The sequence below is a fragment of the Sorghum bicolor genome, chromosome 9 (genome assembly GCF_000003195.3).
Source record: "Sorghum bicolor cultivar BTx623 chromosome 9, Sorghum_bicolor_NCBIv3, whole genome shotgun sequence".
Lineage (NCBI taxonomy): Eukaryota > Viridiplantae > Streptophyta > Magnoliopsida > Poales > Poaceae > Sorghum > Sorghum bicolor.
In genome coordinates, this window is record NC_012878.2 from 59104137 (window position 1) to 59116379 (window position 12243).

General features: G+C 38.0%; 1 protein-coding gene across 2 annotated transcripts; it reads right to left on the reverse strand.

Annotated features, from left to right (window-relative positions):
* LOC8065330 lies at positions 601-8410 on the reverse strand. 2 transcript variants are annotated; one of them, XM_021447804.1, is made up of 14 exons: positions 8235-8410; positions 6727-6822; positions 6489-6578; positions 6260-6393; positions 5907-6173; positions 5567-5745; positions 5007-5050; positions 3983-4063; positions 3748-3900; positions 3268-3392; positions 2919-3191; positions 1283-1416; positions 1117-1197; positions 601-1024 (listed from the first exon to the last, which is right to left on the reverse strand). In XM_021447804.1, the coding sequence occupies exons 2-14, from the start codon at positions 6809-6811 to the stop codon at positions 910-912; spliced, it is 1761 nt and encodes a 586-aa protein (XP_021303479.1). In that variant the 5' UTR covers positions 6812-6822; positions 8235-8410; the 3' UTR covers positions 601-909. The 2 variants fall into 2 exon arrangements, with proteins under 2 accessions (XP_021303479.1, XP_021303480.1); XM_021447805.1 differs by having other exon boundaries at positions 646-1024; positions 6766-6822; positions 8235-8382.

Genomic DNA, 12243 nt, shown 5'->3' on the forward strand with positions numbered 1-12243 from the left:
TTAGTCGCATTTAGCAACACTTGGGTGACGGCTAATGCACTTTTTAGTCTTATTCAGTCATAGTGTTTTGGTAAAAATGACTAAATGGAACTAGATTTAGGAGATGAGTGTTAGTGTACAAGTATAGATAAACTGGTAATTATGGATTCTGGGTAAGAATCATACGGTTTAGTGAAGTAGCCCACATACGGAATAGGACTAGGACTGGCTCTTTAAGAGCCTTCCAGACCTTTCCTTTAGAGTTTACAACAGTTCGCTCATCGTGGTGACCCCCGGCGGCGCATATCCTCTCTGGCGCCGGCCCGCCTGGCACTGCCCACGGCGCCCAATCCTTGAAGAAGAGCAGCAGCCGTGCCCATCCCAGCAAAATCAAAATCCCATGCGTATCGTCAATCTGATTTCCCTGGTACATAATCTGGATCGATCTACTACGCTGCTGCAGTGCAATGTCCCGCTTGCTTGCTTGCGTCATTGGTCGTGCATGCAAGAATCAGACGCATCACGCACACACATCAACACAAACTGCCCGCGTGAAAATGTGACTCAAGATTCAAGAAACCTGGAGTATAGTAGTGAAAGAAAATAGTAAAAATGAAACGATGAAAACACCACAGCTATCATAGACAGAATAGTTCTGCCCCCAAATGCCAAGGAACCAAACAGGTTGCTTTCGATCTCTTTCAAAGAATCCAGAAGTCCGAACATGCCCAAAAATGTCCAAATGCAGAATACTGTCTTGGGCCCAAAACAGTAATGGAAACTAATTAGTCACAGTGCATGCTATTACACGACATAGCACAAGATAATTCTAAGAAACAGAAGCAGCACGTAGACTTAAGCAACAAGAGGACCATAACAAGTGGCATAGGTGCAACGATATGGAGAGAAGAATCAAGGGCGTGAGTGCGTTTATAAGAGCCTGAATTTCACTCCCTTCACGTAGCAGTACTCGCGATCATTAGCATCAAATTTATCCTCATCCACATAATCAGGACACCGCCAGCATGGCATGGGCACAGGCCACCTGTAGTTATGAATGTTAAATCGTAATCGTTGATAGTCATTCTATATGATGAAATGCCCCAAGCATATAGCAACATGCATCAGGATACCCACCTGTTAAACCTATTACTGTGATCCCCGTCCAGTTTCCACAAAGGCACACCAGAGATATCATTGAAAATTTCTCCCGTCTTACTGTTAAGCATACCATTAAATAGATTATGCAGCAAACTTCTTAAAATGCTCTGAAAAATAACATATGTGATATGCATTTGAATACCTTCTTTTCTCAAACGATGCTAAAATTTCTGCAATGTCTGGCCATAACAGGAAAGGGGTTCCTATCTTCTTATCATAGAAGTTCATGCCAACAACATCCCCATCCAGAGTAACAAGAGGGCCTCCAATCCCAAGCTAGCAAAGTGACATGGACAAGTTGTGATTTCTATTCCAAATAGGTATTGCTAACCAACTCACTCTGATGCAACTATATATTTACGAGTAAATTCCCTATTTGCCTTTGAAAAAAGATATGTAACAAACAACCTAGTAGAGAACTTCAATAATTGGCCCAAACACTACAAGTCCATGAAACGGTTGTTTACATGTTTTTACATTAATAATTCCTTGGTGCAATGACCCTGTTTTTACATTATTTTCTTTGATCTTATGCAGAGGGCCACCCAAAAAGAAGAGCAAAACCACCAAAGCAGCCACGGAGTCAAGCATTGTTGCTTTTGATGATGATGCACCGGCAAACTTATATGAGTTTTCCACCAAGGTTTGAACTCAATTTTACTGTCTTATGTTCATTAAAATTTGCAGTGTTTTCTAAGTGACTTCCTTATGTAGTCAAAGCACTGAGGCTTCAACTGGAGAGAGAGAGAGAGAGAGAGAGAGAGAGAGAGAGATAAATGTGACACATCATGTTCTGGGAAATCGATCAGGTAAGATATCAAATTAGATTCTTGACATGACCTTGTGACTATTTGTGGGGGCTGAAATGAGTTTATGCATACAGGTTTAGGTGTAGGTCTGCGAGTGGCAGCCAAAGGCCCTTTTCATTGAGTATCCTATGGCTGCATCGATGTCCATTTCAGATGGGCAAGCTGTAGGTCCTGCTGCTGTGCCAGCCAAGAAAAGAAAGAAAATTGCTGCGACAGCCAGGAAAGAGAAGAAGGATGGGCGAAGAAGCCTAAAGGGAAAAGAAAGAAGGCGAAGATATTGCAACCACTTGAAAGCCCAGCAATGGCTACCAGAACTGAAGCAAGAAGCTGCTGTTTACCAGTCCTTCGAAGTCTACCAGAAGCATGCATTCGAAGGCTTAGTCTGTGATGTGAAAGTGTACTGTGAGCTGTAAGCATGTCATCCTTTTGCTTGGCTTGGTTTCTATGAACCAATGTATGTTAAACCATTATGTGGACCTTCTGTCCCTTAGGAACTGCATGCCAGACTTGGTGTATCTGGCCCATCTCTATGCACTATGTGTTCAGACTCACTTTTTTCTTTTCATAATTTGTTCAGACCAATATTTTGTGTCATGTTTTGGATAATATTTTATTTCCATTTGAACTAATATTATGTGTGCTTGAAACTGAACATAGAGGTCTTTGCACCTTAATGGCATAAAGTAAACAAAGATCTCTACTCCATAATGGCAGGAAAGGAAACATGGAAACATTTGTTGCGTCCTATTCTAGGGGCATATTTGCCTTTTCATATACCAAATAGCACCATTAGTAGGTTCTGTACACTATAGTGGCACAAAAGGAACCAAAGATAAAATTGATGGCAGATAAGGAACAGCAAAATCTTCAATGGCGGATAAGGAAGCACATCTTTTTCCAATGGCAAATAGGGAATTGACTCTATTTACTCACCATAAAAAAGTAGGCAATACAAAAACATATAATTACCTTAGTAATCTTGCACGAGGAATGTATAAGTAAGCAACAATCAAGTGCGCTTGTTGAGGAAATCAGCTTCCCATTCATAGCCATTAATGCATGTGATTTGAAACAACGCCCTACAGCTGCTACATCAGAACACATAGACCAAGAAGGCAGAGTATTTGCTGGACGAAGATTATGGCGATTCTTGACACTGACTAGAGCAACATTGTAATGTAGATCATAATGCTCTAACGTCCCATTTATGATTTCGGTGCTGCTTGGAAGCAACACTTCAATCTGAAAAATGATACAAATGATTAGACTTAAGCAGCACCTTAAAAGAACAAGCAATCGCAGAATAATAACCACTAACCCTCAAGTTTTCAACAATGTTGTTCTCATCAACAGAATTTCTAATCAAGCTTGCCGATGTCAAAATCTTTGTAGATCCATTCCATCCAATAAAAAAACCCGTGCATGCAAAATTTCTTTTTTCTCCTGCACCACATTTTGGTTATCAGGTAGTCTGGTTATCAGCTACTCCCTCCATTCCAAATTATAAGACATTCCAAGAATCTTAGAGAGTCAAAGCATCTTTAAGTTTGACCAAAATTATAGAAAAAAATGCAAAGATTTATAGCATCAATTAGGTATACTATGAAAATATAGTTAATGAAGAATCTAATGATACTTAGTTGGTATCATAAATATTATTGTCTTATCATATAAATTTGGTCAAACTTGAGATCCTTTGACTCCAAGATTCTTGTAATGTCTTATAATTTGGGATGGAGGGAGTAGTTGTGATCAAAAACAGACATTAAACAGAAATGGCACGTCACTATAAAGTCACCATTGAATGAAGCCAGTGCGACAACACTGCGATTTATTCTAGAAAAAGCTTTTCCACCAAGTTTTGTCCAGACACCTTTATCGTGTTTATTGCCACCTTTACCATGTATATCGCCAAAAGGCTCTTCAAAAGTATTGACCAAAATCATGCCAGCTGAGAAATATACATTTTGGAATAGTTGTTAGTAGTACAGGAGAGCTACAAAAGGTCAGCAAATATAGAAATGCTGACTCACCATCTAACATGGTTGATGGTAACTTAGGGTAACCCGAGTCATCTATATCTAAGTGTTCCTGGTTGAGACAATCCCTGTATCCTGGTGCAACAAGGTAAAGTGATCAGCACTGGTGTATATTCAGTACCCAGCTACAAAATAAGTTATTATGTAGCCATCTCCATTTACGATAATTTTATATACTAATTTACGATAATATCTATATATGTTTATGATGGTTGGGTTACTATAACACATGGGGATATTTACCGTAACGTTATAGTAAACCACTTACTAAGGAGTTATATAATCTCGTATATTAACATAGTAATTATTGTAACTCAAAGTGGCTACAGAATAGGTTATTTTGTAGTCAGCTACAGGGTATATATACCCTCCGTCCAGAAATGATAGTCGTATTTTATATATAGGAAGCCTTTTTCCTACTCCTAGGAGTAACTACTCCCACATGTGTATCTCACAATCTAGAGAGTATCTGACCATACTTGGGGTGTCTAAATAAAGCATGTGCGTATACATGATTATTCAAAGTGGTATGCAAGACAAAGATGTGGGGATTCATTCAGTGTATGGACATAGTCCTTTTTACTATACAGTAAATGCGATATATGACCATATGCAAAAAATATGAAGTCCACTTAAATTTTTTCATGATTATATCTTAGATTGGATATGTAGATACACCCAAAGGTATTTGCACATACTGTGGGGTATGTACACATACCCAAAGTGGTTTTGTCAATGTGTAACTACAATTCACATAAATTCTGTGCGTGCATAATGATCAGCATGTAATGTTATTATATTACGATAACAGCCTGATCAGCAATCCACATTAGAAGTTGATGGTGTGCATGAACATACTTGAGCAATATAAGCGTACAAGTAAAAGAGTAAAACTAGTTGATATAAAAATGTAAAAAGCTAAACTTGCACAGCTTCTAAATAGATATCATTACAAAGCCGCAGCAACTTGCACGATACCACAATGTTAAGAAGTCTCAAGGAGTGGCTGTAGGCTCACCTTCTGGGTGGCTGTTAGATTTACCATCTACAGGTGCTCCAAACCTGCAGAAGAAAATAATAGTTACCACAAACCCAAAAATAAAATGGATCAAGCCAGTGTGTTAATACACAAAATGGTGCCAAAACCTAGGGTAGAATCATAGGCCAAAAATAAGATAGAGAAAATATGACCTGAAGTTGTATGGATATAATAAATGTTTGATGAAAAACATGATGATAATGCCTTCTAGTGTGCACATTTCAGTAAGACAAACATACAGCTGCAACAATGGCATAAGAAATATGAAAAATCTAATACAAGGAAACTGTGATACATGCCTAAGAACAACAAATATTTTGGTTGAGGTGTCAAATAAATAAGTTAATATTTGAACTAAACATTGAGAAACTGAAAAGTGCAGATGCCAAACAAGATAAGGAAGAGCAGTGAATGATCCAGATTATCACATACATATGTTGTCTGGAACACAAAAGGCTTCTAAGCTCATGTAAGAGAAGAGGAAGTCAGGTAGAATGGAGTAGGTGAACTCATGAAGGGCATACATCACTTAGACATACCCGTGAACCAAACTTGTTGACCGTGCAAGACCTCTCTCCTTTTCCCAGAATGTCCAGTAACGCTCCAGACACTTCAAAATTGTGCCCCATGGTAGGAAAACTGCTCTTTCCGTAACCAAAAAAAGGTTCATGCCAACAACTTCCCCATCAAAAGAAAAAATCGTTGCACCTTCCCAAGCCTAATAGCACAATAAAGGTGACAGGTAACGAGCGTTACATTTGAACAAAATACAAATGGTATGGAACAAGAGTTAAATATAAAATAAAATTCTTTTTTATTGTCTACATGCATAAAATAAATTAAACAAAATAAAATGGCTTTATTGTCATGCGCGTGTACCTTTGAGGTTTTACTGTCAAGATCTTTATCATCCTTATGTACCCTTAAATCACCACCCAATTCCACACTCTTGGCCGTTAGGTCACCAGAGACATCACGTCCAACTACACATGCCTCACCATGGGGCACAGATTTCAGCTTACGATGGAAAGTTCCAACATTAACATCATGGAAGCCACCGACTTCGACAACAGCAAAGTTGTAAACTAAATCATACTCAGCCAAAAAACCCCTATATACTTCCTTGCCTTCACGGCGCACTTCAATCTACAAAACAATGATAAGGCAAGAAATGATTACATAATGATCAGAAGCAAACAAAATAGTAATAAGCAATGAATGTCTGTGCCAACCTTTAAGTCAAAATAGTGCTCGTTTGTTTTACCATGGAAAGCTCTAACCAAACTTGCAGAAGTTAGAAACCTTGTACGGCGGTACCCATTGTGTCCTATAGCCATGCCCGAGCACGAAAATAAGGTTATGTCTCCTACAGAAGATTGCAACTCGCTCGGATCATTTAACTGGTAGTGTTTCAATATATATTTGCTGGAAAACTAAGAAGACTGTAGCAGTATATATTACCATTGCATAAAGAAATTGAGACGACACTTTTACCCCAATCAGGTAGCTTAGTGCAAACATCTTGACTAGAGTCCCCATCACGCAAGCGACCTAGTTGAAGAAAAGAAAACATTAAGGCAACTGTGAATGCTCCAATAAAACTGTGAAAATCTGTGTGGGTGGGTGGGTGGGTGTGGGGTGTGTGTGTGGGGGGGGGGGAGGGAGGGGGGGGTAGAGCAGAAAAGAAGAACTAGCAGACCTGAGATCCACTCAGTTTTGCAAGCTTTTCTGTTCTTACAAAAGTTCGTAGTGAGATCTCCGCCACCCCTCTTAGCTTTCCGCATCTTTCTCAAGGCTGAAGCAGAATTGTTTTAGAAGTATAACAAAGGGGCAATATATGGGGGGTCATAAGCAGTAATAAAAAAACAATGTAAAACTATAACCTTCTAACCAATCAACGGAATGCTAATAAAAGCCATTATGTCAGGACTGAAAGAGCAACGTTGATGATTTTGGCATCTGTTTGTTTCTTCCTAATCATATATAATCTAGCTTATGGTCCAATGGTAGTATTATAAAAAATCACCCAAGATACCAAAATAATCTGAAATAATCATCTCCTGGGCAGCTTATTTCAGATTATTTTGGCATCTAGGGTGATCTTTTACTATGTTACGCTTGACTCATAAGCTAGATTATATAATCTAGGAGGGAAACAAACAAGTCCTAAGCTCAACCATCAACTATAGCATGGAGTGCTAACATGAAAATGCCTGCACACTCTACTCTATTACACCTGTGTATCGAAAGTATCTACCAGGTAGCCTATTCCTTGGGTTTTGTCCAACTGTATTTAAAGTATCGATTTGCTCCCTGAAAACATACATCAGTGGTATCTTGGAGCAAAGGGCATTACCGCAGACACTTGAAAGAAAGGAGCTCGCTGAAGCTCATATTTGTTGGTGCAGGTTGTAGTATACCGGTGTTAAGGTAGTCAAGACTAGGCTTTACCTTCCATTGGACTATATGTAATATATGTTCTCTATACTACAATGTTTTCCTAAACGCTAAACGGTAAACAGTCGGTTACCTACCGTTTAGCCATTATTCGGGCTAAACAGTCCATTAAACGGGCTAAACGGTCAATTAAACGGACTAAACAGATGACTAAACGGAAACGGTGTATCATTGTGTAGCGTTTACACGGCGTTTAAACAGTCTAAACGGCCATTTAGGCGAACAGTGCTATACTACTACTTAGTCTAGACCGAACATACAGAAGTACCATAGAAGCAGTCAAGCAGCCGCACAATTGAACAACTTTCTCACTTTTAAGATTTCTCCTATCTGCCTAGAAAGAGGCCATACAAACATGGACCATGGAGCTATTAAGAAAAAAAGGTCATACCACTTATTATGCTGCACTGAAATAAACTCCCAAAGGAATACTATCGAACTAATCTACAACTGCATATCGATTCTTTGATCGAATTTCTTAACAAAGGGCTGTATACTTGAACACCAATACTGTACCACCCAATCAAGCGGATCTTGTTGAAAGAAGTCGGTCCATTAAAGCCGAAGTTCCAATCAGATGGACACATGTAATCGGCTGGATGTGACTCGAACAAACACCGCTACACCCCGGTAGGGAAGAGGGGTGGGATTTCGGCGTGCCGCCGCAAAATTTTTAGGGTCCGATCTAGGGTTTAGGTGCATGAAGTCACACACGGATGCGGGGAAAGGGACGAGGAGGGTCATGCATACCTTACAAGGCGCGGGGCAGCGCGGCACCCTAGCACGATCGCGTCGATCGCCCGGTCCGTCGCTCGCCGGCAGGGTGGGGACGAGAGAGCGAGCGAGAGCGGGGGGGGGGGGGCTCGGCGTCGGCGCGGATTCTCTAACGTTGTGAAGAGAGCGTCTCCAGCACTCATGAAGTATTTTGGAAAAAAAACTCAAAAACCCAAAACCTTGATGATTTTTTTAGGTTTTGGTGTTCACTTTCCAAAAAATTTTGCAAAACTTTTTAGATTCCCTTAACATCGAATCTTTGCGGCACATGTATAAAGCATTAAATATAGATAAAAAATAACTAATTACACGATTTATATGTAATTTACGAGACGAATCTTTTGAGTCTAATTACTCTATTATTGGATAATATTTGTCAAATACAAACGAAAGTGCTACAGTGTCCATTTTGAAAAAAAAAATTGGAACTAAACAAGACCAATGTCCTTATTTAATTTTACAAAAAGTTTAGGGCCAAAATATTTTAGACATGTTTACTTCCAAAATGCAAAATAGCAAAAAAAAATTGCATTTAGCCCAAGGCCTTGTTTACTTCCACCCAAAAACACAAAATTTTTCAAGATTTCCCGTCACATTGAATATTTAGACGCATACATGGAGTATTAAATATAGATAAAAATAAAAACTAATTGCACAGTTTGGTCGGAATTGACGAGACGAATCTTTTGACCCTAGTTAGTCCATGATTGGACAATAATTACCACAAACAAACAAAAGTGCTATAGTCTTGCGAAATTTTTCGCTTCAGGAACTAAACAAGGCCCAAAATATTTTGGAACTAAACAAGGCCTAGGTGAAAACTCTGCAGGCCTCGTATAGACCCAAAAACCAAAAAGTTTTTAAGATTTCCCGTCACATCAAATCTTGCGCACATGCATAAAGTATTAAATATAGACAAAAATAAAAACTAATTATACAGTTTGCTTGTAAATCACGAGACGAATCTTTTGATCCTAGTTAGTCCATGATTGGACAATATTTAGTACAAACAAACGAAAGTGCTACAGTAGCGAAATCTAAAAAGTTTTCATGTCTAAACAAGTTTTTGGATTTTAACACTGTAGCTTTTGTTTTTATTTGACAAACATTGTCCAATCATGGAGTAACTAGGCTTAAAAGATTTGTCTCGCGATCAGGTAAATTGTGCAGTTAATTTTTGTTTTCATCTATATTTAATGTTCTATGCATGTGCCACAAGATTAGATGTGATTGGGAATCTTGAAAAGTTTTTGGTTTTTGAGTAAACTAAACAAGGCCCAAAAACTGGTTATTAAGGAAGATATAAAACATGTTTTGGATTGTTGTGAGAAAAAAAATATGTTTTGGATTTTTAAAGGGCTTCTCTCCATTGTGGGTAAATCTAATCTCCAATAGAAAAAGAGTAGATTGGAGGAGTAGAGGTCTCCTCTTTATTCGGTGGGTAAGAGGCTAGAATTTAATGGACCGAGAAAATTTTTCTAATTGTACCGTTTGCATATAAATCGTGAGATAAATCTTTTAAGTCTAGTTACTTTATAATTAAATAATGTTTGTCAAATAAAAATAAAAATCCTATAGTGTTAAAATTTAAAAACTAGGCATATCTGTGGTCGAGGCCGTCGCCGGCGTCGGCGCCAACGTGGCTGTAGCTAGCTCCTCGTCGTGCTTGGTTGCCAGCACGGTCGCTCGTCCCAACAACAAGCCGTTCTCGCTCTGCGTCTGCTGCTGCTAAGAAGCACCATCGCGGCGGGGAAGAAAGCAAAAAGAGGAAGACTATTTGGACCCTATGCCAAAGGCTAGAATATAATGAACAAATCTTTTGGTTCTGTTGATGTTTTTCCACCAACAGAGCCCATACACTTGATCTCTGTCTTGTTTCTATGAGCAGGACACACTTTAGTTAACTCCTCGAGAATTCTACAAGTAAAGATCCTAGACTTATGAACATGCATACTGAGCGAAGATGTTGCTAGCTCCCAGAGCTAGTACTTGACTCCAACCCGCTAGAAGAGCAATAAACATAGGTGGCACCATCTCAAGAGGTGCAACTATCATGGTCTCCACCTTTGGGACCAGATAAAGCACCTAAGAATTAATATGGTAAGAGATTCTGTTCAGACTTCAGAGGACCTAAAACACCGAACATTGTGCCAAGAGGTAACTTGATAGTTATCAACATTTCCCTTTTTAGCACTGCATGATTTTTCTTTAGCATATTTACTTTTCCGTAAATGCATAATTAGTTACACATCTACTTTATCATTTCTGCATTAGAAAAGAAAATAAAAATATGTCATGCATTGCATCTAGAAAATTCTAAGCCCCATGTATTTGATGTGTAATGCAATAGCCCACACACTTATCTACTATGGTGGTATAAAAATAAATTTCAGCATATTTATTTTACTGTCTGCATATCATAAATATAAAAAGTATAAAAATACATGATCCTGCTAAAAGATAAATATATTAAGAAGGTTCTAGACAACCAAGGCTTAGGGGTTTTACCACTAACACTTAATCAGTTCCATAAGCTTTGTTATCTATTTAATCTTCATAGAATTTATAAAGATCAAGAAGAGCTAACAGGCAGAAGGACATCCTATCCCCTGTGAGACTGCTGTCTTCAACAGTCGGAGTGTTGTCTCAATAGCCATCATCCCTAACACTCCAGGAGGACCAGTACGCCTTGACTGCTAGTCAGCAACATAAACAGACTACGTCAACATCCAGTTTGGGGGAGAGCACCACCCGTATATCCAGCTAAGTATCACTAGCTTATTTATTTATTAAGCTATGTTAATCTGAAACAAATAAAAAACCTAAATAAATATTTTCCTATCTCTATTTACCTTTATGTTTGATATTAAATTTGTTAAATAAAATATAGGAGAGTATGTGAAGAGTTTGCCTATTAAAATGAATTTCATAGAATAAACTCTTATAGAAATGATAAATAGTTGCTCTGTCGTAATTCCTTTCAAGTACCTAGTTTTTAACCTCGAACTCCCCTGAGTTTTGGACATAACTGTTTTGATTTAAGATTTGCTCTAAACCTAAAACTTATGGGTAGCGAATGCTTGATCTAAGTCTAAATAGTTGACGGATATGATATGGTTAGAACAAGGTGTTGCATAATACAAACCCAGGAAAGAAAGGGAGTCTAATCTATAGAACTTTTTCCCCTCTTTTTTATCTCATTAGTTTATGTTTGTTCTAATCAGTGGCGGAGCCAGAAATTATGTATAAGGGGGGCAATCGAAAAATAATAATTTATTAAAACTGAGCATAGCTGGTGCATCTAGCTCAAATTCATCAACTTGACACACGTGCTCGCATTTTCTATATGTATATAGGATCAAATGTGTTATTCTTTCGGTGGTAGACGATAAACCCTTAACAACAAGATGATTGAGATGATTTTATAAACCTTAAGATCCGCATCTTAGTTTTTCTAACGTGTTTCATAGTATTGTCTAGTTATGTTTTGTACTTCCTCCATCCCAAATTATAAATTATTCTAAGAATCTTGGAGAGTCAAAGTATATCAAGTTTGACCAAAACTATAGAAAAAATTGTAAAGGTTTATGTCATCAAATAGATATAATGTGAAAGTATAATAAACAATAAATATTATTATCTTATTATATAAATTTGGTCAAATTTAGGATGCTTTGACTCTCCAAAATTCTTGGAGTTACTTATAATTTAGAATGGAGGGAGTATGATTCTATTATCTCGAGGACATTAATAAATCTATATATATATATATGACAAAATTGTTATATTTCTCTCTTAATATAAATAAAAATCTTAAATTTATACTAGTAAAAAAAATTGTTAACACATGTTGGGGGGGTGCCATGGCCCCTGCCAGCCCCCCCTTGGCTCCGCCACTGGTTCTAATTACAAAACAAACAAGAACAAATCTTTTATTTTTGCAGCCAATCGCTCTTTTGACTTTGGAATACAGTCCCTGGAAGGT

What these genes read in the sequence shown, in the direction of transcription:
- LOC8065330 (XM_021447804.1), bottom strand. Translation starts at nt 6,811, where the DNA reads ATGCGGAAAGCTAAGAGGGGTGGCGGAGATCTCACTACGAACTTTTGT. An exon ending in ACATTGTTGAAAACTTGAGG is followed by an intron (nt 3,192 to 3,267) that starts GTTAGTGGTTAT and finishes ATCATTTTTCAG; the next exon opens with ATTGAAGTGTTGCTTCCAAG. An exon ending in CCTCGTGCAAGATTACTAAG is followed by an intron (nt 1,417 to 2,918) that starts GTAATTATATGT and finishes TCACTTTGCTAG; the next exon opens with CTTGGGATTGGAGGCCCTCT.